A 27,749-nucleotide genomic window follows, 5' to 3' on the forward strand; every position below is an offset into this window, starting at 1 on the left:
TGTACTTTTTGTGTTGACGCCACTAACAGGCTGTAAAATGTCTGACGGCGACAATAAAACTATAACGGTGGTGATCCACTGCTGTGTCACGTCTGAGCCACTAAAAGAATTTTGAGTCATATTTTTTTGTGACAGGAAGTGCCTTGGCATAGCAATGTACAGCAGTAGAATGAGTTTGCAACAAATGTGATGATGCCCAGCTAGCTAGCTAGTAGCTAGCTAGCAGCTAGCTAGCTAGCAGCTAGCTAGCTAGCAGCTATCTATCTCATATATTCGGGTCCTATCTATCTATCTATCTATCTATCTATCTATCTATCTATCTATCTATCTATCTATCTATCTATCTATCTATCTATCTATCTATCTATCTATCTTCAGTCCACATTACTTACAGTACCAGCACAATTTAACGTTAAATATCAACTTTTCCCCATTCATTTTCAATGGGACTGACATTGAACTTTTTCTAAGTCCCACTTTCCGTGGCCCTTCCAAACATACAACATTACCAGCCTTCTGATACTGCTCAGTGGAGCACTTGGTTAAGTGCATTGTCCAGTAACCAGGAGGTCCCGGTTTCGAATCCCACTTCTGACTGTACATTGCAAATATATCCATGGCAATTATGCTTAGTGATATAACTGTATACCAACTGACTATCATATCAGGAAATGCATTACAATTTCACTCAAATGATTAAATGCACGTTGGCTTTCATCAGATGGCTATTTTTAAAATAAATACGCTATTATCCATGAATTTGAACAAGGCAAGTTAGCTCAGTCATTAGAGCAAGTTCTTCCCCTATGGAGAGCCTGGGTTCAAACCCCGCTTGGACCACGTTTTAGTATATTCCATGGTATGATACAAACTGACTATCGTTTCAGGAAATGGATTATAATTTCTCTGAAATGATTAAATCCCACCTTAGACAAATTGCAGTTCAAGTTTTCTTCTTATTCATTTATCTTTTAACTTCAATTAAAACTTTGTAATTTTCACATAATTTATATTTCAATTTACTTCATAAGCATTCAGCTTTCAGCATTCCGACGCAATTTCTCCAGAAATTAAACTTAGTCTAGTATTTACATTAAATAAATGTAATTAATAGTAAATATTTATATGCGCTGTAGATCAAATGAAGATATTTTATATTCTTCAAATATTGCATTGTACTTATACTTGCCAAAGTAATTGTATTTTATAAATGTCAAATTTGAAAAATATTTTTTTAAATAATGTAAAAATAGAGATGAACTCTTTTTCTAATTTATTTCTAAATTATTTCTAATTGATTTTTCAATTAACTGATTAATTGATCACTTGATTGTGTCAGGTGTCGATTAATTGTGTCTTTAAGTGATTAAATCAAAATTCTATTTGTTTGCTGTACAAAGAAGACAACCTGACGTCGACCAGTCAGTCCCAAGCTTGCTTGGTTCTACCCAACTGGGTCTTATCTGTATAATCACTTCTTCACATTTATCAGAACTTTGTCGTATTTTTGCGCCGTTTGTATCATCATCATCATCTTTTTCTTCCCCTCTGGTTCTCTCCTTTTTTTTGTCTTGAACTTGACAGAGTCACCGAAGCGGATCAATGCCCTTGAAGGAAGGCAAACAGGCGGCGTCATAGCTAAGAACAATCGCAGACTGTTCACTGGATCCGCCCTCGGTCAATAAGGACGCCGGGTGGCCAATGGCGGCACTCATTTTCGACACACCCACTCCACTACGACTGTCACACAAACGCTAATAATATCATCATCGTTTAATACGGGGATTTACAACTTGGCGTTACATTAGTAGCATAGTGTTAGCATTTTGATTAACAGGCTAAAAATAACATAGCGTTGTTTTACAGATAATGCAAGTAGGCATAACATTATGTTTGTAGCATGGTTTTAACATTTTAGTTAATTAAATGATGCTGCAGCTGATTGCATAGCAATATCAAAGGTTGGTAACTTGGCCTCTTGTCAGTAGGATAGCTATTCAGTTAGCGAGCGAACAACAGCATACCATTACTTTTCAATTTTTGAATGGCTATGTAGATGATCACATAGCTTTATCTACAGATAATAGGTTGGCCTCATGTTAGTAGCATAGTTTAGCATTTTGGCTAATTACTAACAACAGCATACAGTCACGTCAGGTTTCTTGCTGCTAAATGGATAGCTTTATCCAATGATAGTTACCTTTCCTCACATTAGCAACATCATGTTAGCATTTTGGCTAATGAGCTAACAACAGCTTATTTTCATTAGAGTAAAAAAAAAGTTCACCAAAAATTAACACCTACTGGGTGTTCATTCATTCAAATATTAACACTGCCTCAATGTTAGCTCGTTAGCGAAAATGCTAACACAATACCACCACCGTGTCGCCGGTTTACTATCCGTTTCCTCAAAATCAATAAAGGGCGTTAGCCTGCTACATGTTTTTTTTTGGGTCCTCATTAAGAAAAGGTCGCCGTTATGGAGGAATGCGACTATTCCAGTTGTTATCTTGAGGATAGTTTCATGTTGCCGCCTGGATCAGAACGCAATAAATATGTCATCAGTCCCTACATGGGTTCAGACCTGCAGGGAAAAAAAGTGGTTAGGGTAATGTTAACTGGAATCCATCGCGTCGTTTCTTATTGACGTGAATCCAACATAAACTGTACTGCAATTATGTGTCATTTGACAGCAATTAAATGGAAATTAAAAGGGCGATGGGATCCTCCCAGTGTTATTACCACAAATGACTTCACGTGTTTTTTGTAGTGCAGCAGTGATGTTTTGCTTTTTTTTTTTTTTTTTAAATAACGTTATGTTTTTATGCTGAGCAAAGTGTGCGAAGATGAGAATAGAAACGTTCCTGGTCGGAGAAAAAACATACTCTACATTCCTCTAAATATTATCATTGATCACTTTTTTCACTGTCATTGTTATTATTTTGCAGTTTACACAAAAGTAATGTTCATACCAGACTCTTCTTGGTCCTTTCACATAGTGGCTCCTACTGTTCAGACTGAGATAAATTGAAATACCTTGTGTTACATTTAAGTGATATGTGTGGCAAAACTGTTCAAGGAACATGCAGTTTGATGTTGAAATGTCGGTAATGAGAAGATACTGTAAAAAGTGGTGCACTTAAATGAAAAGTGTCATATTCACTAAAAGTTTGTTTTTTGAGTAATAATTAAAATATTTAATAATTTTTCTTTTTTTCACAAATTAGTGTGGCGATAGATACTTGGACAAGAACACACTTAATAATTTATTTTAAAATGTATTAAATATATTTTTGACTATTTTATTTATTATGATTTTTATTTCTTCGTCATGTTTCTTTACACCTTCTAAACTTTTTTAAAGTGTTCAAAATACTCAACAACTATACAAATTGTAATAAATGATTAAGTACAAAACTAATCCTATTATTGCTGTTTTGTTGGTAGGTCTATACACTTAAAACAATAGTTCATAAATTAAAGAAATTATTATTTCAATATTTTAAACTGAATTTTAATTTTTTTTCCTGAATTAAAAATAGCTCTTATAACGCTCTCAATTTGAATAAATTAAGAATTAGATTTTTTTTTTTTTTTTTTTTTAAATAATATACAATCAGAAAATAAGACCTTTACCGTTGTCACCATTTTATTTTTTCCTTTATGGAACTGATGCGCCCCCCTTTTTTTCTTCCAGACTAAAAAAAAAAAAAAAAAAAAAACTGGACAAATATTAACATAAAGTGACAATATGATTTATTAGCGTGTTTATGAATAGCAAATCTGTGCCATTTTGGAGACGTGCACTTCACTTCCTGTTCACGCTCAGGTGAATCCCGCCCACCAGCTCGCCTGGTCCCCTCCTCTGATTGGTAGTATGTGTGCATACTTGAGTCCAGGTAAAAGATAGCAGGTGAGAGCAGCGCCGAAGACTGCTGGACTTATTGTGTCGCTTCTTTCAGCTGCGGTAAATATAACTCCAAAAAACAAACAAACAAGCGCCTATGTGTATTTAAAACCAGAATTTCACCTAAAGGGAACGTTTTGAAATGGCAGCGAGCGTAGGGCCGGTCATGAATCCGCCGCAGGGGAGCGACGAGCGGGTGGTTTTCACGCAGCTAAAGCCGGTGAGGATGTCCGGAGCAGCGGACGGTGCCGAGGACTCATCCGTGTTTGAGGACGTTAAACCCGGGGTGAGAGTCTCCGCCGACCCGTCGATGTGAACCGGAGCTCCGGTTCCTCGTTCTCAATTAACTATTGTGTTATGCTCGCTTACCTGTGCGGGTTAAAGTACCGTTTGACACCTGACAAGTTAGCATTATAGGCTACTATACGTGCTTACGTGTTGAAATTAAACACCTTTTATTTTTTCTCCCCCACATTCATGATGGAACACTATGTTACTCATGTGATCACATGATTGGCTAGACTTATGCAAAAAAATGTTTGTTTCCTGCGGAATTAGCCAGGAATTATCGTGCCATAAATCGGACAAACAACTGTGTTAAAGTTTAACGCAGCATTTACTGTTTGCTAATAAATAGATCTCGACCGGCGACCTGAGGCTAAAACGCGCGCGGATTTATACCTTGTGAATTTTACACCTCGTTTTGCTGTTGTTGTTTAAGCTAGGAGGCTGCTAATACTCTGCTTACTTAACTGCAGAGGGGCGTGGGTAAGCTTCTGCAAGGGACGCACGTTTCGTTGCAAAGTGACTAACTGGTGTTAAAGACGATGCTAACTGAGGTTAAAAGACAGTAATTGCAGAAAAAAACACATGGTGCTAATTGTTGCTAAAAGATGGCTACTTTAACTGGCAAAAAGAGATATTTGTTCAAACACAAATTGCTATGAAAGACTAATTGTCACCAAAAAAAGACAATTGTAGTTGTAGAATATGTAAATGCTAACTGTGGCTCGAAGAAGTTTAGTTGTCATGAAAGAGCTATAGACGCTAATTGTAAAAAGAAGTTGAAGGTAATTGTTAAAAGACTAATGCCAATTGTCTTAGGGGATGTCAATACGATGTGTTCTATAGATATATATTTTTTTTATGTAATCACTGTAAAAGATGTCAACGCTGATTGTCATTAAATCATGTTGACGATGCAAATTGTTGTCATGAATTCGTGTCAAATGACAATGACACTATTTTTTTTTCCTGTAAAAAAGTGTATGCTAGTATTGAAAAGGACAGTGACAACAAATTGCTCAAAATAGAAAGCAATGATATTTTTCACAAAAGGATGTCAACTGACACTGTTGTACATTGACACCAATCTTTCTCAAGATGATAATAGCCCTAAAAGACGTTGATGCTCATTGCTGATTATCGAAAATGGTGATGAAAGCTCTAAAACGCATCAAATTGTCATAAATTACATCATCACTGTGTGTTGCAAAAAAAGAAAAAAGAAAAAAAGAACCTAGACAAATTGCCAAAAAGAAAACACTGACACGAGCTGTACAGTAATTCATGACAAGTGTCAGAGACATCGATGCTAACTCTTAGATGCTAATTGATGTCAAAGGTAATTGTTATAATGCGTGAAAGCAGTAGTCATAAAATGATGTTATTAGAAATAATTTATTATTATATATTATGTACATTTGTGGTTTAAATGCTTCGTTTGTAGAATTTGCACAGTGGACCGTTTTAAAAGCTCTCATGAGGCCATGAGATGACCCAAGTGCCTCATGTTGCCCACCCCTCAATCTATAAATGCTAACCGTTAGCCTCTTCGTTGTTGTTAATTATTTATTTATTTTTGTCATTTGCAGTCCTCGTTTTTCAACCTCTTTTTGGCCGTTTCTTTTCCTTTCTTTGTTGTTTGAAGTGAATGTCTGTGGCGTGACAGCAGTATGCGGTCCGACCTGTCTGAGCAGGGCCCACATCTCCGTAAGCCGCCTCGGGGCACCGCCGTCAAAGGCCCACCGCCATGAGAAAGTAAAGCAGCAGGGGGAAGGGGTAGGAGGGGGTGAAGTGAGGGGCGGGGCTGGGGTTGTACGGGTTTACCTGTCATGTGCTTGCTTTTGTTTTGCCACATCGTTCTTGTGTTTGCATTTAGGAGTGGACCTGAAAAAGGTGGAAAAGTTAAGGTACTTTAAGACCCCTTTCACATTGCCTTTAGGTTTAGCACAATTTCATATAGAACCCCATCGCAGTAGCCTAATGTTGCTTTGACGAAGACGTGAATGACATTCATGTCTCCGCCAGCCGTAACTGCAGAATGAGTAACCCATATGAAGGCACTCGCCAGATTCTTTAGCCGTGATATCAGCGGCCGTAAGACGACGGGGCCGGTTACACAGTAACCTGACGGTCACACCTAATGATCCCCCGCAGATCAATATTCAGATACGGGTGTTGTAATTGTGCCGGTTGTTCTTCTTCTTTTTTTTTTTTTTTTTGGACTAACCATTTGACTTCCACGACAACGTACACGCAACATTTGCATACACGCAAAGCAGCGACGCAGGATTCCCCTGCGCACCTGCGTCTTTAAAAAGGATAGTGGAGTACCGCTGGTGGTCACGGCGAACAGGTGGTGCTGTTGTGAAAAAAGTTGTTAAAGTGTGTTTTCTTTCCAACTATGAATTCAGTTTATTATTATTTTTAAATCACATATGAAATTACTCTACTGTTATTAAAATAAATAAAAGTTTTATAGAGGAAATAGATATTGTTTTATTTCGTGGCAAAATACATATTTATTACAGATTAGAAGTTACTATACCAAACCACCGAGATGCTAGCATTATCTCACCAACTTGTTAGCTTGAACACAAACTTGAGCGAAGTCATCTGTATTTTTACTAAAGCCGATTTATGATACTATGCTAAACTATCTTCCATTGAATTTGTTTTGCTACACTGAGATGCTAGACGGTTAGCCGTTAGCTTGAGCATGAAGTCAACTGTATTTTTTTATTTTATTTTATTTTTTTTAAATCATGAACAATGTGAGAATGTTATTGCGGCAACTTCCAATTTTGCATTAGACTTGAGTTTTGACTTGTTCTCTGGTTGCTATGGTTCTTTGGTTAACTCTTGTGATTACCCATTACGTACGGTTGCGTGTGTTGATGACACGCTACCCGCAGACTACTCACTCTTTAAGCAGGCTTAACTTTTTGTTTTGTCTGTGAAAATGTCATTGTCGTCTTTCGGCTTCAAATGCTAGCTTGGTCTTTGGGTGATGAAAGATTGAGGTCTACAAGTGACCAGACAAATCTGTGACATAAGGAAAAACCAATAATCCAAACAATTGCAGTCGCTTATTCAAATGAGAACCATAGGATAACACATCATGGTTGATGGCTTTTGCTCAAATTGAGCGCAGTGTGGTAAATTGGTGGGATAATAACTCTTTTAATACTTTTAGTTAAAAAAAAAAAAAAACTTGGCTAGGTTTTGTTTTCAAGCTGATGGCTAACCCTTGATCATCTCATATTATTAACATGTTTAGCTAACACATTTTGGAAGATGGCTCAGGTTAAGTGCAGTGTTGTAAATCGACAAGATAATGCTAAGGTTCTTTTCATAATCATAGTACTAATACTTCACCAGACTCCAAACCAGTGGCATTTCAGATTAGCATGCTTATCTAACACAGGAAAAAGCACAAATTACTTACACTATTACCTTCTGTTAGCATGATGAGTGACTGCTACCTTAAAACCGAAAATTATTACAAGGAAGCAAACTTTTTACTTATGCTCAATATCTAAAACAATCCTAATTGCCTGCTCCATCAAAAAGTAAAAAAAAATATACATTGCTAAATTGTAATTTTCTGATCTAGCATATCAGTGTCAACAATGCTAATGCTTAAATAGTGTTTAGTTTTTAGTCATCAGGTTACGCTCACCCCGTTTCCTGGATGCTTTTGTCATTTTCATTTTGGATTTGAATGCTAATACAAGGAAGTGAACTTTATTTTTGTAGAACAAGACTAGTTATTCCTTGCTCCATCAGGAAGTCCTAAAAAAAATAACCAAGTCAAGGTTTTTTCTATGTTAGCAGACCAGTATCCCCGATATAGTGGTGTTCATTTTATCAATTTAAATCGTATTGCGAAGAAGCAAACGAGAATAATAATAATTCAAAAGAAGCCTTGTTATTGCTCACTTGCATCAGAAGGTCATAAAATATCAGCAGTCTCAAAGGTTTTGATGCTGACATAAAATTCTGATCTGGCATTCAACAAGACCGGACAAGATGTTTTCATGAAAGAAATAAAAGGTGTTTTCTTCCGTTTGAATAGCTCTTAATCCCGACTTGCTGGCGTATGATGCAAACCATCAATCCTTTAACTTAACGACGCGCATGCTACTCAAACAACAAACACAGAGTTCCCTCCACACGGGTGTGTCGCTGGAAGCCAACGCACTCAGCCAAGCCAAAAACAAAGGCTGGAGGCATTCAAACGATGCAGTGAAACGTAAACTCTGTCAAGTAAAAATAGACACCAAGAAGAAAATGAAGGCCTGAGAAAGTATCTTAAGTACAACAAAAGTTTTGTTTAAATAAAAAAAAATAAAAAATAAAAATCATGTTTGGAATGAAGGTGAGCGGCTTACGATGAGCAAGTTAATCTAACCAAGACATCGGAAGAAAAATATTCCTACTCTTTCGATGAACAACACTTGAAAATGTCTGCTTGTTCATATCTTGCCTTTTGTTTATTTTCATTCATAGTAGTCATCGCGTGCTAACATAATTTGAAACATGGCCAATTGGCCATTGACTGCAAACAACCAAATAGAAAAAAAAAAGCTAAATGTTTGGAAAGTGCTAACACCGATTATTAGCATTCTTAGCAAAACATTGTGTAGCATAACACCAGTGTCGTGAGTCACTGAGATAACGCCAACTTCTTTTCATGCTTGTTGTAGTAAAATGAAAATGTTGTGTTTTTGGCTAGTGGCTAACCCTCAAACCTGACTGATAATTAGCATGTTTAACATGTTAAAAATCTTCCTGAATAAAGCTGATTTTGGCAGGCTTTGCATTTTAGCCAGTGGCTAACCCTTGAGCAACTCGCATTAGCATGCTTAGTTAACACATCATGCAGCATAAAAAAAAAACTAAAAAAAAACTGGAAAAGTACAGCATACATTGGGGAGGTAACTAACTTGAATTTGTTTTGTGAACACAATGCCTAACCCGCAATCATTTCCGATTTTTAGTACGGGTCTTACGTCAGTGATATAGTAAAAATACTTTGATAGACCTCACGTTCAAAATAATGGCTCACCTTCGAGAATGTCATTATCAGCATGCTTAGCTAACATCATGTAGCCTAACAGTTCAAATATTTAATGTAGTCCGTTTTTAAAACACAACCTCAGCAAATTAAAGGCTTAAGTGTGTGCTGTTTTTTTTCTGATTTGGCTTGTCATGGATTCCAAAAGAAGGGGCAGAAAAACAAATATCTGAGGTTGCTTAAGTCGTTTTAGTATGACAGTTAAAAATGTCTGCGATTGGCTGGCAACTAGTCCAGGGTGTCCCCCGCCTACTGCCCAGAGCCAGCTGAGATAGGCGCCAGCACCCCCCGCGACCCTTGTGAGGAATAAGCGGTCAAGAAAATGGATGGATGGATGGAGTTAAAAATGTTTTGGATAAACAAAGTAGCCGGTCACCGACAGTACAAACGCAAGAAAAACAAAACCATCTTTGTATGGTTTGAACAATGTCTCCAGGCATCCATATTCGGTTAATAATTGGAGAAGGCGCTCGACTATGAATCCTGGCGTCCGATGATAACAAAACAGTAAGAGTCGCTTATCAGCTCCCTTTTTGACTTTATTGGACGAGGGGGAGTTTCCATACTTCCGGTCCATCTAACAGTTGATCCTTAGGTGACCTCAAGTTTGTTCAGATCAAAGCTTTGTGATTTATAATGCAGGAACCTCGCCGCTATTGTTCCCCTTTCGAAACGCTGACAAAGTGGTCGTGGCTTTGTAGCATGTTTATTACCAGTTCAGTTTGATTTGTAGCTATTTTGGACAAATTGTATGATTCAATCCAGTAACTAACAAGGAATTTAAAAGTGTAATCTTCATGATAGAGAAAAGCATACAATTTGATGTAATCAGTGTATTACAGATTAGAGAAGATGTAGAGAATATGGAAACAAAGGTGGCACATAGAGTCCAGTATAGCCGTTGCGACACAAAATTGCCGCATCTGCACATCAGTTGCCCTTTATGGCTCAGAGGAATGCGTGAAAACTGTGGTCATTCGCCTGGCGTTGGTATTTTATGACCTTCTGATGGAGCAAGAGATAGCGAAGATTGTTTTGGATTATTAGTAAGGGTTTACAGAGGAACGACAAGGAGAGCCAGGTGGAATTTGTGAAGCACAACCTGTGTGCCCCGTAAAATAAATCATGTGCACTACTAATGTTTGGTGGCAGAAATGTAAATAATGTGGGGACACCACTTTTATTGCCAATTTTCCATGTTGCTGTTCTGTTTAAACTGCACAGACACGGGAATGGGACGGGGGCAGAAGTCAACCTGAGAATTTGCTGGCTAGAGGTCGCTTCGCCAGCGTAACAAGCCGACATTCCGTCGTATCAGAGGCGTGACGGATGGGAGACATGGGGACTGAGTTGACAGGGCAGTTTTGCGTGTACTGAGGTATTTTTACATCCATTTCCCCATGTTTCGGTTGAGTAGTAAGGGCCATCAAATTTGATGGCTTCGGAGGTACTATCAGAGATAGGATGATACGGACATGGGGGATGAAGATGAACAGGCAGCTTGCAACCTTGGCGGTATAACCAGAGGCGGAAGAAATCTACTGTAGCCCCTTTTAGACCCCATTTGCACCCCAGTGTTGTCAGAGTCGTAACAAAGACGGCACAGCAGTTAGGTGTAAGGGTAACCTGGATTGCTGGTACTGGGGAATAAAGTTAAAACACTTGACAGTAACATCTCCTGAAACAGCAGTTACGGCACTATACCGCTTCAATGGATTCCGTGTGAATAAATGCTGATATTACCCACCTGATTCATGACTTTTGTGGGATATCTGTCCAAAAATGGTTTTCTCGTTCTTATTGTCTGCGACTCACCCTTCCAGGCCCAGTTGGAGATGGATAAATACCTCCCCCAGATCACCAGCTCGCTCTTGAGTCCCGCAATTGACCTGAGTGACAAGAAGTACCGGCGGGAGAGCGCCTCGGTGGTGGACGAGTACTTCTCTGAGGAGAAGCCCTGCGGCGCCCCTTACAGCCTCAACATCAACCTCATCCTCCCCGGCTCATCCCACCTGCGCACGGGCCTCTATCGCCCCAACAACTCGAAGACCCTGGCCCCCACGCAGATTAAGACGGAGCCCGGCCTGGAGGTGCCCTGCTCCTCCGCCGGCACCCAGGCCCTCCCGGACTTCACCTCGGTGTTCAATGTACCGCCCGTGGTCAACAGTGTTTTCATCAAGCCGGACCAGAGCTCGGGTGTCACCCTTTCGAGTGGGTCACAGCGGCAGCAGAGTTTGGACATGGACCTTCACATAGGACCCCATCCCCCTCAACCTCAGGTCTACCACATGCCAATCAACAGCACAGCAGACCTCACCATGACTCTGTCCCACTCCGGACCCTCAGCGTCTGGTTCTCGGACCATGCTGAACCTCGGCAATGCCAGCAGTGTTGGTGGCTACATGTTAGCCGAGCACCAGCTGGGGGCACACCACGGTTACTACCAGGCATCCACCACCCAGCATGCGGGCCCCCACAGTCTGCCTCCCTCACCACCGAACTCGCAACCAGGCAGTCCTGAGGCTCAGGCCGAGCTGCTCAGTTTGGCGAGCCAGCCGCCACCACCACCGTACCAACAGCATCTGCTGGGCGGAATAAAAGTGACGGGGTTGTCCCCTCACGCCATGCTGATGACGCATGGCCAGGGCGTCCTGACAGGGCCTAAATACAATCGGCGGAACAACCCAGAGCTGGAGAAGAGGAGAATTCATTTCTGCGACTATCCAGGTCTTTAGCCTACCCCAGATAACCTTTGAAAGCTAGTTATAGAGCTCTATATACAGTGGGCCCCTACATGTTGGCCGGTTCAGCACCCATTTGCTGATAAGAGGTTTATCAGCGAATGGTTTTAAGTTTGGGAGTTATAAATTATTTTTCCCCCCAATTAATCTCAATGGGAAATAATTTGGAGGGATTAAAAACGAAAATATAAATATATTTTTTTCCCAATGTATTTGTAATTGGATTTTCGCTATTCTGTCCCTATTCCCTGCGAATATCAGGGCTCCACTGTACTTTGAGAGTTACCTAGTTTGAAGCTAACTCGAAAGCTAGTTAACTACCTGATTAACATTTATTTGTCAATATATTGAGGCTAGTTAGTAGTAGTTAACTAGCTATCTAGCTTGTAGCTATCTGACTAGTTAGCTGCCTGTCTGTTGGTCTACCCATATGTCGGTCAAGATACAGGTAAGCTACTTTTCTTGCATCCATCTGGAGAAGTACCGATTAAACCACGTAAAGCACTATCTAGCTCGCATTGGTGAGACTGTTTCATAGTCAGTGTACTTGATGACAGATTTAATTTTACAGTTAATTTACCAATTAAAATGTTTAGCGTTAGCATTTTTCTCAGGGCAATACCTCACCCGTTCAACTCCACTCAACCTTTTTCCTCCTTGGCAGAGGTCTCGAGTGCAATGTGTACACCATGTACTCTTCCTCTTTTGAAACTGGGTTAAACGCGCTTTACCATGCAAATTTTTAGTCAAAGGTGCCAATTACTTTGTTGTCATGTTATGAAGATGCTCAACTTGTTTGCTTTCTTTTTTTTTTTTTGTGCCGTCTTGTCTCACACCGTGTCTTTTTTTTTTTTTTTTTTTTTCAGACTGCACAAAAGTTTACACAAAGAGCTCACATCTGAAGGCGCACCAGAGGACGCACACAGGTAAGAATTAAAAAAGAAAAAAAAAGAAAAACAGCAAATAAGGATGTAAGGAAGTGTGCTAATATCCTGCAGTAACAGCCAAAGAATTCACGTCTTTTTCTCCATTTGTGTCGCATGTCCGTACCTGCCCGGTGAGGAAGAAAAAGCAAAAAGGGGGTGTGGACATGAGGAAAGGAAAACGCAGAATAGCTAAGGCTAAAACCAGTTACTCCTGCTTTTTAGTCCTTTTCAGAAGAAGATTGAGGTGTAGGGGTGTTGTCGTATGCAACGGAAAGGCCGGTTTTGATACCCGCCGTGTAAAGTGAAACGTTGGGATTCCCATCACTTTGATTTCTATTTCTTTTGTTTGTTTGTTTGTTTGTGTTTTGTACGATGGCGACATACTCCAAAATGTGATGTTGAAAGAGTGTAAATGTCATAAATAGATAACACTGATGGATCCTGTGGGAAAGTTCCCACTGCAAATAACAGTAGTGAGAAAGTCAAACACACCAAAAAAAAAAAACATAGCCGGAGGTAGCGATGCAAGCTATTTGAATTTAGGGATGTGCCTACAAAGTAGCTCAAGTGTCTAGCCACCTAATTAGCATTTAGCTATTAATGTGTTATCTATGTATCCAATATTTACCTCTTGAAGATAACAAACCACTTCATTTATCTGGGCAGTTTGTGAGGCACATAGTTTTCATCTATTAATCTATGAAGAACAACTGTGAGCTACCTAATTAGCATTTATCTACATAATAAATGTTATTTAGTTATTTGTCAAGGTGTACACAGCAAGTTACTCAGCTAGCCAGCATCGATGTTGCTAGAGAGCTATCCATGTCATCTGTCTGGAAAGCTAGCTAACCATGTTACTAGAATCTGTCTATCTCAAAAGATCGCTAGCCACCTTTTCAGGATCTAGCACTAGCGCTCTAACCATTATGTGTCGCGAAAGCTGGATAGTTCCCATATTAGTATTTATCTGTTTTCACATTAATTGTGGTAGGTACGACTGGTACATACATAGTCTAGCTATCTGTCTGAACATTAACAATATCTGTGAATGAACCATTTCGTCTGAAGCTTTCAGTGTGATCAGAGTGTCTCATCAGCAGGTTTTACTTGCAAAATGGCACTCGTCCTGTCTTGTTTTTTTGGTTTTTTTTCCAATTGTTTGGCGGCGATGACTCATGAGTGGAGTATGTGGAACGACGAGGTCTTTACTGACGGCTAAATGGAGCAAAAGAACAACCTCGGATGCTGTCGCTAGTGTTTGTACAGAAATATTTGAGCAAAAACCAAGACAAATGGTTGTATCTGTGATGTAACGGTTGGGGCATATGGTCAACGTGGCTGCCTCGCAGTTTAGAGGCTATGGGTTCCAAAAAACGTACATGACTAAATTACTCATATCGTCCAGGGTGCTACCTGGCTTATGTTGCCCTAAAATCAGGTGTGAACGTGCCCTGCGCCTTATTGACAAGTTAAGCGGTAGACCAGGACTAAATGAAGAGCTTCGTGGTGGATCGGTTTAGCATGTAGTTAGCGAGTCTAAGATGTTCTGGATTAGAATCCTGGCTCGGGTCTTTCCATCAAAAATCATGCATACTTTTGTCTGCCCCAAGCGCATCAATGTAGTCTGACCTTTTTGTGCAGCACTTTGGTTCCCTTGTGGATTTTTTTTAAATGTGCTATACAAATAAAGTTGATTGATATTGCTTGTAAAATAATGCAATACTGTCCTTAGCTTCAATGAGTTGCTCCGTAGAGCTAGCGAGCTTAGCCAGCTAAGCTAATGAGGATAACGTCCGGCATATTGCTTTTGAACCATCGCTACAGTGCTAAATTGCCTGCTCTGTCATCAGGCGACGCTAACATTTGCTGTGTTAGCTTAGCATCTTGATGTCGTTTTCGTGGACGTAAACAAGCCGGACGGACTTTGTGACGAGTGAGCAAGTCATTCACAAGTGTGTTATCATAACAGTTGGCCCCTTCCTCACATGTATGTGTGTGTCGGGAGGGGGACAACCTTGACCGTGGACTTGTGCATTCTGCCCCCACCCCCCAACCCCCAGCCCTCTTTCCAAACACTAGGTGAGCTGATAAAGACTTTATGGGCGTCCTGGAGAAGCCTGTTAAGTGTTTGCTCTTTGCCTCAGTAAAAGCATGTGGAGGTAGTCATAAAATGTCACTATTGTGATACAAGGTTTGCTTATAGAGGAATGAAGGAACCGGAATGGGTTCTAGAAGATCTGTGATAGGTAGCAACAGAAAACAGAAGTAAACAATTTAATTGGTCAAACTTTGGCTGTTATAAAACATTCATTACTCTTGCAAAATGGAGTTTTACGTAAGATTATTATGTTGTTGTGAAAGAGCTAAATGTAAGTAGTAGTGCAAGGCTCAACTTTGTAGCTTTTGAGCAAAGTGGATGACATCAGTCGTTGCACTTTTTCAATCCTCCTATTGCTCTTCTAAAAAGCACACAAAAGCCTTTTGTGCGCGCGAGGGAATGATGGATGCGCTTCTGCCGAGTTTTGTTTTGTGGTGTTTGCCAGGGCTCTCGCTGCGTTTTAGAAGACGCGTCTACGCGCAGACATGCTAGATTAGCGTGCGTGCACGCGCGCGCGAATGTTTCAGGTTTTGTCTTTGCCAGCTGCTCAAACAGTTGAGCTTGAAATGATTTTTAATGACATTTTGGAGTGCTACTTAGACGTCTACACGGTTAAGTTGTATGAAAGAAACAACACGTAAAAATTCAGGACAATGCGCATGGCATCAAGTAACAATTTTTTTTGTACCAAATCCTACCAGTTTCTGTATGTAGACTTGTAAATCATATCCAATTTATCTCCCTGAAGGCAGCTTGACCTTTTTGTTCAGAAAAGTACGCCAGCCGAGAGTGTTTGCTCAGTGCGAGTCAGATTTCAGCCGCCAATTTGCGCACCCCGGAGGAGAATAATCTGTGTCAGCCCACTGACTATACATCCTACATTGTATTCTTTTGTGTTCTATTGTTCCAACAGCAATATTTTGAAACGTTTGGAAATTGCCACTAACGTCAGTTTATTGTGGTCACCTGTTGCTCTTTGGACTCGCCCCGTCGCCGCTGACTGCCCAAGTCGTGATTGATTGGTCAATAGCCGCACGCTAATCTAATCGGCGTTGGTCATTAGCGCTTGATGACCCAAACAGACAAAAAGGAGGCATAAGAGGATTCTCATCTGAGGAAACCCACTGCGACTTGGTAAAAACACAGGAGATCATATTTTTGAACATTAGCATGTTTGTTAGCTCATTTTGCTACAACTATTTGGATCAAAGTTTTAGCATGTTAGCTGGCTGTTATTTGGATGAAGTGATTATTTTCTGAAGTTAGCATTTTTGCTAGTTGTTTGTTAAATTGGTGACATTCAGAGAAGTTACCATGTTTGCTCGCAAATTTTTCTACTAGGTTTCCTGATCTGATCTGAACTGATCACAATTTAGGACGTTAACGATTTTGCTAGCTCGTTTACTAGCGGTTAATCAAACAAACTGGTGAAGTTTTGGAGAGTTAGCTCATTGATTAGCTGTCAATTAGACATACTGATGACATTATGGGACAATTGCATGTTTACTAACTGAAAAACAAGACTAAACCAGATTGGCCAACTTTCTGGCAATGTAGGAAATTAAAATTTTGCAAGATGTTGATTGGATAAATGAATCACAATTTTGAAAGTTCAGGTTGGCCAGCTGTTTATCTAATTATACTTTGGAAATGTAGCACTTTTGCTACCTGTTTTATCTTAATCTGTCAAGTGATATTATAGAGGTTTAAAATGTTTATCAGGCATTAATTTGATAACGTGAGGAATTTAGCAATTGTTTTAGTTCATCGGCTGGCTGTTTATTGAATTAACCGATGACATTCTGAACGGTTAGCTTGTGTTCTACCTCATTTTTCAACTATATGGATAAATACGGAGAAGTCAACCTATTTGCAAACTGCTAAGAATAATAATAATAATAATAATAATAATAGCTTGTCACACTAACTGATTTAATATCTAATTTTCTTATCTTCTTTTCCGTTTGTATGTTTTCTCTCTTCCTGCTTTTTAATCTTTTGTGTTTCTTGTGGTATGTTTGCATAGGAGCCCATTCAAACTTTTTTTTTTTTTTTTTTTTTTTTTTTTATTCAAATCTTTGTTGATGATTAGCTGGCACTTTGGCACGCACATGTCAAATGTCAAACGTTTGGGTGTGGTCCGTTAAACGTCTGGTTAGATTGAGCCAGGCTCATTATTTTTCACCTTTTCAATTTATTTATTTATTTATTTATTTTTAAATAAGAGAACAAACTTTCATTTGCTGGTGTTCAACTTCTCGTGTTGAGCCTGAAAACTAAAAGCAATTTTTTTTGGTTCATTAACTAAATGTATTTTTATTTATTTATTTATTTTTTATTATTATTATTATTTAATGGTTCAGTTAGCATGTCGCTTAGCTGGTTCACATAAACTAATTGGCATTTTGTGAATTTGTAGTGTTTGCTAGTTTTTGATTGGATAGTTGGATCACATTTTGGGGTATATTATCAGATTTGCTCGCCTTTGATAAAATAAAAAAAGATTCAATTTTGTGTCATTGGCATGTTTTCATGATATTTGGATAAGCTAATCATTTTTCATGAAGTTGATGCATTTGCTAGCTTGATTGGAAAAATTTATCACATTTTATTTTTTAAGAGTACTTGATTGAATATTAGTTTATCATTTAGATTAACTAATCACATTTTGGATGTTAGCATGTTAGCTTTCTATTATTTTTATAAAAAAATGTAGTCAAATTTTGTGACATTAGCATGTTTGCTATCGATTAAATGTATTGCCTTTAGGGTAGTTACTAGCATGTTTACTTGACGTTTTTGGATAAACTGACTACATTTTGTGAAGTTAGCATGTTAGCTTGCTGCGAAACTGAACGCATTTAAATAAAAAACTAGCATGTTTTCAAGATATTCGGTTAAACTAATCCCTTTTTGTCACATTAGTAAGTTGGAGCGTTTATTGGAGACAAAAGTAGTGCTTTACGGCTTTTCTTGTGGCATGTTGCTGCCAAGTGGAATAATTTGCGAATATCTTCTAGTATCTCGGCCCCAAATATCGTTTGACTGAGCTGCCGTGTTGTTGTTTGTCAGGCGAGAAGCCGTACTGCTGCACGTGGGACAACTGCGACTGGCGCTTCGCCCGCTCCGACGAGCTGACCCGGCACTACCGCAAACACACGGGCGCCAAACCCTTCAAGTGCGTGGCATGCAGCCGCTGCTTCTCGCGCTCGGACCACCTGGCCCTCCACATGAAGCGGCACCAGAACTAAGAAAAGAGAGCCCCGCGGGATCCAACGCGAGAAGTGCAGACAAGTCGGAAAATTTCACTGTATTTTTCTTCTCTGGGTTTTTCCTCACCACAAAACATCTTTCCGAAAAATGGGGTCAAAATTGGCTACATTTGTAACTTGACAATTGGCCGCATTTCCACAAATTTTGTCCGAATCAGGTTTTTAACTTGCAGAAAAATGGAAAGTTACCTGTGAAACTTTCACCAAGGGCAAAATTTTGTTCGTTGTTTAAAATTTACCACATTTTTCTCATTGAAAAAGGACTAAATAATGGCGAGTTGTGCCAAGGCCCCAAAAATAATTCTCAGATTCGCACATGAAGTTTTACAGGTTCTTGCTTCAGTGTTCCTTGAAATTTCCATAAAATTTCCTGGTTATGTTTCAAACAAAAAAATTTAATCAAGATTGGTATTTTTATTCAATTTGAACTAGTAGCACAAAGAATTTATTGTTTCATTCCGTGACTAATGCACCACTTGTACACAAAATTGGCAAAAAATAAAATCATGTAACCTTCCTTGGCGTAGCAATTTAAGAATTTCTTTGCCTTGTTATCATTGAAACACCGTTTGCATGCTTCCCTTTTTTTTGTGAAAAATTTCCGAGCTTTCTGTGGGACAGGTGGATGCCCCGCCCCCGCTCTCATGTACTGTAAATATTGTTTATATATCTATTGTGCATACGTGTATCTGCGAGGAGGAAAAAAAAAAAAGCAATGAATGTATTTAGATTTATACTTGACGGGTTTTTTTTTTTTTTTTTTTTTTTTTTTTTTTTTTTTTTTTTTTTTTTAACGTTTTGTTAACACAAGTCAAAACTTCCCTTAAGTGTTTAAAATATTAATGATAATAAAACAAAACTGTACTTAGTCACGGACTGGTTGTGCCTGTTTTGGCTGTGTCGGTTGCTTCGATGGCACCCAACTTATGTAATCACCAATTTTATTATGTATTTCTTTTTTTATGTAATTTTAAAAATATATCATTTTTGGGCCCCCATCGTGGACGCATGAATGCACTGCGGTGAAATAGTCTTTTATTTCAATGCTAAAATGATTTTTTTTTTTTTCTTCATGGCTTTGCAAGGATTCAAGTTCTCCAGGCGCAACGTGTACAGAAATGACAATAAAAAGTGTCATTTGAACTATCTTCAATGCTTTTGTAAATATTACTTTGGTTTTTACGTCATCGCATCCGGATTTTAATGTTGAATCGGAATGTTGGGCAAAAGCCAATGTGGACTTTTCTGTTTTTTGAGTTCAAAATTTTTTTCAATGAGATAATAATAAAAAAAAAAAAAATGATAATGTGTGACTTCTCTTTTGGTAACTTCGGTCAACAATTAAACAAAAGTGAGTTTTTATCTATTAATTTAATTTTTGGACTTTTTTTTTGTTTTTTTTGCCTGACATTTTGTCAAGTTTCTATTTTCATGTGAAAAAAAATAAATATATTTTTTATTTTTTTTTGATAAAGATAAACTGTATTTCCTTTAAAACGTAAATTTGGAGATAAATGTTTTTTTTTAAAGCAGACAGAAATCGTACAATATTTAATGTCACTTTTCAACAGCATACAGCTCGAGTTTTTCATTTCCACGTGATAAAGAATCCTTTTCTCACTTTTGTGGTTCCTATTATTTATTTATTTTTAAACAAAAAACAAACAAACTTTTTTCCATGTCTTGTATATCAGATATAAACAGATTTGGAAAGAATATGTTTGGACGTAATTTTTTTTATTTTTTTCCCCCCCGAATAGATTGCTGTGCAAGTAAAAGCATGAATCTCTAAAATTCATGTTTTAAATTTTTTGTGCGAGATTACAGGTATTGTCACACTTTGGAGATAAATGTTTTTTTTTTATATCATATTGTGAATTTGTGACAATATCAGGTCACTGTCTAGTCGAACGCATGTTTCTCAAATTTTTATCTTATCTTCATGCCCCTCACAATAAAAATCTTAAGAATTTTTTTTCTAAAAAAAAAAAATAAAAAAAAAAAAAAAAAATGTGGAGATACATGTTTTTTGTTGGAAAGTGATGTTTTTGTTTTTTTTTTTAAAGGAGGGGAGGGCATTTCCACCCCTGTGTCAAAACTAAATCCTAGCATCCACAAAGGTAACAAGGAGTTAATAGTTCGCTGAAGGTCTTTTAGCGTGACAAGTTCGGTGAAAGTTGAACACGCCGTTCTTGCTAAGCCGTAGAGACAAAAGCACAACAGGTGATGAGAACCATCACCGTAACAATAATAATAATAATAGTAAGCAAAAAGAAAAGCAGACAGGGTGGAGTCGTTCTTGTTACTTAAGTAATTGTGGTGTTTGTGCTAACGTGTTTTTAGCAGGATTTGTCTCGTCGTGGTCACACCGGGACAACGCCTTCATTTTTTTCTTGCCATTTTTTTGTTCTCCGTCGTAATGTGCTGAGCGTGTTTGTGCATGGGAGGCGCCCTTTTCTGTCAGTCATGCATCATGTGTGGATTTACGGAGATTACACGTGAGATCGAACTGGAGGATAAAGAAAAAGAATCATTGACAAAAAAAACTTAGGAAAATTATTTTGTTAAAGAAAAAAACTTTTTTTGGAGATACAATGTTTTCATGAGATGGCATCAGTATAGTACATACACTCATGTAAAAAAAAAAAAAATACAGGAAAAGCAAGTAAATATTTTATCTTAATTTTATTAAATATTTTCACTCATGTAGATATATTTTCACAATTTTTTACACGTTAAAAATGTCCTTCAATTTCCATTTCAATTCAATTTTCATGTCTTTTTTTTTTAAGGAATTAAATTGATTTTATTTTTTTTAAGTTTTCTGAAATATTTAAAGCAGTATTTGTGTATATTCGTTTTTTTGTCGCACACAATGTTCTATCATTTTGGTTCCTAGTAAAAAAAATAAAATAAAATATATATATATTTTTTTTTACCGAGCTCATACAGCCTTGTTGGCTTAATTCTGTCATATAAGTCTGCTCCATATTCAACGTTACAGTACATGATATCAATTTAGAGCATAGTGTAGTGGTTCACATAGTCTCCTCTTACAGTGGTGTGGAACAGGTCCATATTTAGCTTAAATTAAGTTGCCAAATAGAATGACATTGAGCAGGCCAATTGGAAGTGTTGTGGTTCACATCGTAGGATATCAAGGTTATGGACTTAAGTACTGAAACGGCTTGTTAAGCGGAAAGTCGCAACAACATAATCAGATAAGATCGCAGGATCTATTTCCTGGATGGTGTCATCAGCCATGAACGGGAAGTTACACTTTTGCACGCATAATGCAATGCGTATATAGGGGAACAAAATAAGGATACCGGTGCAAGTGCATTCCAGGTGAGACGGCGGCAAACCAAAGCCAGCGACTTGTCACTCAGCGCCAGCGTTTGTCGGGACATGTCCCGCCCCGCCCCGCCCATCAGACGTACGGCACAGTGAAACTCTGCATTAAAAGCAGCTTGCTCGTGACGGAGCCTTGGATTGTTTTCAATTTGAAATCCTGATTTAATACTATAACTCCAATTTAAAACCCTACTTTGAAAACCTAACCATAATTTAAAACCTTACTTTCCTAAAATGCCAGCAGAAAGCTTATCGTAACGAAGGTGTCTTGTCTACTACCACCCCCCGCGCTTCCACTAGATTGGATTGATCCATCCTAATACGCATGTGCAAAAAGTATCCAGGAAGTCGGCTCAAAACAAATCGAACGGCGCGAAAAGGGACGACAGAGCGAGAAGCAAGTAAAATAAAAACCACAATGAAAAGAAGTTATCCAAGCGGAGCCGAAAAGAGGAGGAAGAAGAAAGAGGAAAATAAGTCTATTTCCAAGTTACCAAAAATGACTACAATTTTTCACTGTGTCTGCGTCAGCGGCTCGTCGCAGCAACTCTCAGCCAGCAACAAAAACAACAACAACGTCACTTGTTGGGCACGCAAAACGAGTGAGTATCATTGTAGCAAAACTGTCCAGCTGGTGATATTTTCCCTGTATTGATTTCTTCATCTCATTGAACTTGGAAAAGCTTATGTGTTTTTAGTCCTTAATTAAACAAGGGGTGTCTAAACTTTTTCTTCCGAAGGCCACATACAGAAAAATAATACAAGTAGGAAATGGCCGCTTTGACATTTTTATGTAAAAGACTAAATCAATACGGAAGTGGAGGTAAAGCTATGTGACGCTACTATATATTTATTTTAATTTATACTGTAGTTTACAAATTAATGTATAAACTTGTGCATTTGAAACATTATAAAAGATTAACAACTACTCCCTCCGTATTAAAAATAGTTCCTCAGTGTTATAGCTTTGTATGAATGTTGCTTCAGTGTATGTTATATAATACTGTAGCTGTTTAGGTAGAGCTCATTGTAATTGAATTAATGCCCCCCAAACTATACTTTGCAACCCTAAGTCCCGAACCCTAATATGATGCCTTACTTAGATACCATAACATTAGCAACATAACATCGCCACTTCGAACTTGATTGAACGACTTCAGGGGACATCTCCTTTCTTGGCGCATAACGCCCCCCAGTGGCGTTCAAATCTCACTACAACTGCTCCTGACACTTTTCCAGTATCTTAAAAACAAAAACAAAACAAAAAACAGGTAGTAAATTGCACCAAAAACAAGTTTATTCTATAAAAGAAGAAGAAGGGAGGATGAGCAGGAGTAATCATCACAAGTATACAGAAGAGGAAAACGAAGGACTTTTAAACACCAGCGTTGAGTCACAGTATCAAAAAGCTCTCGTTTCTTTTTTCTTTTTTCCCATCCTCGTCCATCTTTACACTTTTTTGTTGTTGTTCTGGACACAAATACAAAAAATATTCTTATTCTTATTATTAGAACCATAATAACTGCATTGCACTGAGTAAATAAAGAGTACTGGCCCGTAAAATGTTACTGCATTCAACAGGGAGGGTAAAAAAAAATAAAATAAAATAAACAAATCAAAGATGAAAGTGGCGATTGGTGGCGAGAGGAGGCACTGATATGCAGTTGGGACCCGATAGTGGGCAATGTGCATTAAACCTTTCAAATATTTTATTTTTTTTTAATTTTTTTTTTACATACAGTATAAGTTAGGCAAGCGAAACAAGCTTGCCCAAAAATAAAAATACTAAAATTATCATTAGCATGAACTAAAAGAAAGCACTAACGTATTGATCCAATCAGCTTTGGACGCTACGAGATATGATTACTTAAAATAGTTTGACACAACCTACGTTAGCACGTACAGCTAAACACGATTCACTTGTTTTTTTGTTTTTTTTGTTTGCAACATGATTGTGTTGATTGATAGCAAGTTGCAACACGTAAGCCAGGTTGCTAAAACGTTAGCATGCATTGCTAATTGGCCCATTAGCTTATGTTATGCTTGCTTGATTTTGGTGATTGCAACACATAAGCCTAGTTGCTAAAACGTTAGCGTGCATTGCTAATAAGCCAGTGCAAAATGAAAAAATATGTAAAAAAAAAAACAAAAACAAAAAAAAACACTATATATATAAATCAATGTAAAATTGTTACCCCAAATCCTTAGCTTTTTGAAGCTAGAATTTAAAATGTTAGAAATTAGTACATGATGCTAACATGTTAGCAGGGAGCACGGATGTTGTTAATCATTTAAGGTAGGTTTTTGTTTGTTTGTTTGTTTGTTTGTTTGTTTGTTTGTTTGTTTGATGAATAATGTGAAATCTGATGACGCGACGTCAGTACATTAAATTGTCAATACACTAGCCATTAGCTTTACGCCGCTATAACTCAAAATGTGATAATAACCAATGACTGAAGCTAGGCAAGCTTTGGAAACAAAGTAAATGTCAGTTGAATGCAACACAATGAATTATTTTGTCACTTGTGGCTAGAGTGTGCCTGGATGCTAGCATGTTAGTGCAAATGACTGAAGCTAGGCTAGCTCATGTGGCTAGCTTCATTGAAACAGTATTGTCACTTGAATACAACACGATCACTCATTTTGCGGGAAAAAAATCTGACAAAAATGTAGAAATGTAATGTAAATAATAAAAAATGTATAATGTAGAAACTCTGTCACTTGTGTCTTAAGCGTGCTTAATGCTAACATGTTAGCATGTAACACCTTCCACAAGTGGTTTTACTGAAATGTGGTCAAATTGACATTGCATGAGTAACCCAAATAGTCAAAATTCTGTTATCTTTATGCTGTTATTAGTACTCGATGAAATGTATCCTTCTGTATTTTGTAAAAAACAAAAATTCAAACAAATCAGTACACAAAATCATCAAGGTGCTAACCACTAGCTCGTTGTCGCAAAAACAAACATTGGTACCAACATAGAGCTTTTTTCTTTTCTTAAAGGTTTTGTGCGGAATGGATCATATCAAGCTTTTATTTTTTTATAATTAATACATTTTTATCCCTAAAAAAAGGTCAGGTTCGCACGCACACACTCACACAAACGACATGCTCACCAACGTCACTATTGGAAAACAAGTGGGCAACTCTCCATGCAACACAAGTATGCACAACACAAGTGGGACCAATAGTATTATTATTATTATTATTAATTATTATTATTATCATTTGTAAGAAACTACAAAAAAGAAAATGTGTAAAAAGAAGAAAAGGTAGAAGAGGGAGGGATGGCGGGAGGGAGGCGGTTCACATTATCTAGTCAGTGTTAAAAATAGAACTTCACCCGTTACGTTTACTTTTTGATTATATACATTTATATACATGAATGCTTTTTTTAAACTTTTTTTTTTTTTGTCATTATCCTTAATGTTTACAAAAGAATGCATAAACTCTCCTAGAAAGATGTGCTTTTCCATTTTCTTGTTGTGGTTTGACCAAGCAAAAAAGGTGGCAAATGCGCAAACAAAAATCCCTCCAAATGACAACCCGATCGGATGTTTTCTTTTGTGTGTTTTTTTGCGTCTTCACCTCATTCTATCACAAATTCATGTAACGTTTTTGCTCTCATGTCCTAGTTTTCGAATTGACGTGAAGGACGCCACTGAAAAAAATGGACATATTCATTCATGTTCCTGAAGAGGAAAGTCAGGAGTTCGCTAAAAGTGGAACATTTCACAATTTTCCTGGTGGCAGGTTGGAAATTTCCCAGTTTACGCTAATGCAGGCCAAGACGTTTTCGCCTAGTGAAAAATCTCACCGCAATCGAGCATCTCAGAGGGGCCAGCATTTATTTAGTACGTGACAACGTAGACTTGTGCTGCATTTGAGAAAACCGGGAAAATAGACAATTTTTAGCGAGGAAAAGTGCGAAATCCCAGGTCTCTCAAAGGCAGCATAAGAAACATCCGACCAACATGATCATACGTTACTCCAATTTTTGCAATAGAAGACATTTTGTTCAATAACCAAAAATGCCGACTTATAAAACTGGTCAATTGGAAATTTCTTTAAAAAAAAGTCACCAGGCAACTTTCGACTTCTCCGACAAACAAACGGCCCATTTTGCAGATGATTCTGGTTTTCCCCTTTTTTGCTTCGGTCAACTTGGGTTCTTAAGGCTCAACGGGCAAGAGGTCGCTCGTTAAGTAAAAACAAAACAAAGAAAAATCTCAATTCTGATAATGTGTTTGTCGCAAAACATGCGCGACCACTCGACAACGGCCGGAAAAAGCTCCCGTATTTCCCCGCGAGAGAATTTTAACTTCTCCGCCGACCACTTCTTCACAGCGTTTAAAAGACGACCAAAGATTGGAAATAGTTCAAAACGACGGGGAAAGAGACGATTCTATCACAAGGGAGGGGAAAAACATCGACAAAACAACGATAACACGAAAATACTGTTTGTTTGTTTTTATGATAATAAAGTGTGTGCAAGAGGAGGATATGCAAAAAGAATGTGATGTGTTCACAGTTCTCAAAGCGCGCCCGAATAGATAGGTGCCCGCAGGTCTAAAAATTAAAACGCCGCACCCCGCATGTCATATATGACCTCAACCGCAGAAAATGCACTATAAAAGGGTTGGGAATTGTGATTCTAATGAAAAATGTCATGAATTCCATAAGAAATGGAGTTGTCCGGATGTCTATTTTTCAATCGTAAAAATTAAACGCCACGTCCCAAGAATTAAAACGTCACTTGTGCTGCACTTGAACAGCTTGACAAATGCATTGACATGGCTGGGATGTCGAATTGCAGAAGCTGCAACACATTAAGAAATGTGATTCTCTGGACATCAAATTTTCACAATCTAAAAGTAAATGCCACGCCCCAATAAATGACATCGATGTCTTTCATAACCTGTGGTGCAGTTGACAACAAGTTTGCAAACAGGGTTGAGAACTTCTATCGCATACGTTTCAGGACAATTGAGAAATGTGCTTGTCTGAAAGTCTACATTTAGATAAAAAAAATTAAAGACCACATCCCGAGGATGAAACAATTGTCTAGCAAACCCTGTGCTACAACGAGACGCCTTGAAAAATTGATTAAAAGGGTCAGGCACTCAATACTCTAAAAGAATGTTGGCACAAAAAAAAAAAAAAAAAAAAAAAAAAACTAAGACTCCTGGTCATCTAACTTTGCTATCAAAAATTAAATGCCACGCCCCATATTATAAATGTCCTTTGCTGCAAGTGAGACAGCTTGACAAATGCATGAAATACGTTGGGCTATCCTGCTCGGGAAAAAAATGGGGTAAAGTCCACGAGAAATGAGCTTGTCCAGGCGTCTACTTTTAGATCATAAAAATTAAAATGCCACATCCCAAGAAGGGGGGGAAACCCCCCCCCCAAAAAACGCTTACATCACCATCTTGACAAATGAATTTTAAAGGATTGTGTATTCCTGTCACCAAAAAAATGGGGATAAAATCCAAGAGAAATGTCTAGAAGTCTTTCAAATTAAACACCATGGCCCAAGCGAGTAAGGAGCAGCGGAGGAGGAGAAATCCACGCTTGGGGGGGAAAAAAATTGTATGAATGGACGGATGAGTGGAAAAAAAAATCCCCAACCTCTATTAATGCCTGGTACTCCTGCACAAGATGAGTCGTAGAAGTGTCAAAGTAGCAAAGTTTGTTTTGTAGGCGGCGAGAGAAGGAAAAAACAACACAATCCAATCAAATCCAAAGAAGCAAAAAAAGTTCACATCATGACGTGGCGGCGGCGGTGCAGGGACAGGTGGTCGGAGCGCGAGAAGGAGCGGTCGCACTCGGTGCAGCGGAAGGGCTTGATGCCCGTGTGCTTGCGGAAGTGCCGGGTCAGCTCGTCGGAGCGGGCGAAACGCCAAGTGCAACCCTCCCAGGTGCAATGGTACGGCTTCTCACCTGAAGAAGGGGATGAAGGGAACAACCTTAGTGGGCACGAACCGACACCGGGATCTACACCGCTTGGTCTTTGTCACGCCCAATATTAAATATAAAATAATAAATAAAATAAATGATAAATAAATTAAAGATAAAATAAT

General features: G+C 38.3%; 3 protein-coding genes across 13 annotated transcripts in view; 2 read left to right on the forward strand and 1 right to left on the reverse strand.

The window, feature by feature from the left end:
- Positions 1–19,462, forward strand: part of klf5l (Kruppel like factor 5 like) — a 78,638-nt gene extending 59,176 nt beyond the window's left edge. For 3 of the 6 annotated variants that reach the window (XM_077504878.1, XM_077504876.1, XM_077504879.1), the window contains 3 exons: positions 11,093–11,996; positions 12,877–12,936; positions 18,110–19,462. In XM_077504878.1, the coding sequence (XP_077361004.1) occupies positions 11,105–11,996; positions 12,877–12,936; positions 18,110–18,288 (1,131 nt within the window). In that variant the 5' untranslated portion in view covers positions 11,093–11,104 and the 3' untranslated portion in view covers positions 18,289–19,462. Of the gene's footprint in view, positions 1–3,847; positions 3,968–4,036; positions 4,194–11,092; positions 11,997–12,876; positions 12,937–18,109 lie in introns of those variants that run through there. The other 3 variants (XM_077504874.1, XM_077504875.1, XM_077504877.1) reach the window with 3 other exon arrangements.
- A 2,574-nt stretch (positions 19,463–22,036) lies between these two features.
- rbm41 (RNA binding motif protein 41) overlaps positions 22,037–27,749 on the forward strand; it is a 37,146-nt gene continuing 31,433 nt past the window's right edge. For both annotated transcript variants that reach the window (XM_077504346.1, XM_077504343.1), the window contains exon 1: positions 22,037–22,265. The gene's annotated coding sequence lies outside the window, so the exon portion shown is untranslated. The remainder of the gene's footprint in view (positions 22,266–27,749) is intronic.
- Positions 22,939–27,749, reverse strand: part of klf8 (Kruppel like factor 8) — a 34,547-nt gene continuing 29,736 nt past the window's right edge. For all 5 annotated transcript variants that reach the window (XM_077504351.1, XM_077504347.1, XM_077504348.1 and 2 more), the window contains exon 7: positions 22,939–27,609. In XM_077504351.1, the coding sequence (XP_077360477.1) occupies positions 27,428–27,609 (182 nt within the window). In that variant the 3' untranslated portion in view covers positions 22,939–27,427. The remainder of the gene's footprint in view (positions 27,610–27,749) is intronic.

This window comes from Festucalex cinctus, chromosome 18 (assembly GCF_051991245.1).
Source record: "Festucalex cinctus isolate MCC-2025b chromosome 18, RoL_Fcin_1.0, whole genome shotgun sequence".
Classification (NCBI taxonomy): domain Eukaryota; kingdom Metazoa; phylum Chordata; class Actinopteri; order Syngnathiformes; family Syngnathidae; genus Festucalex; species Festucalex cinctus.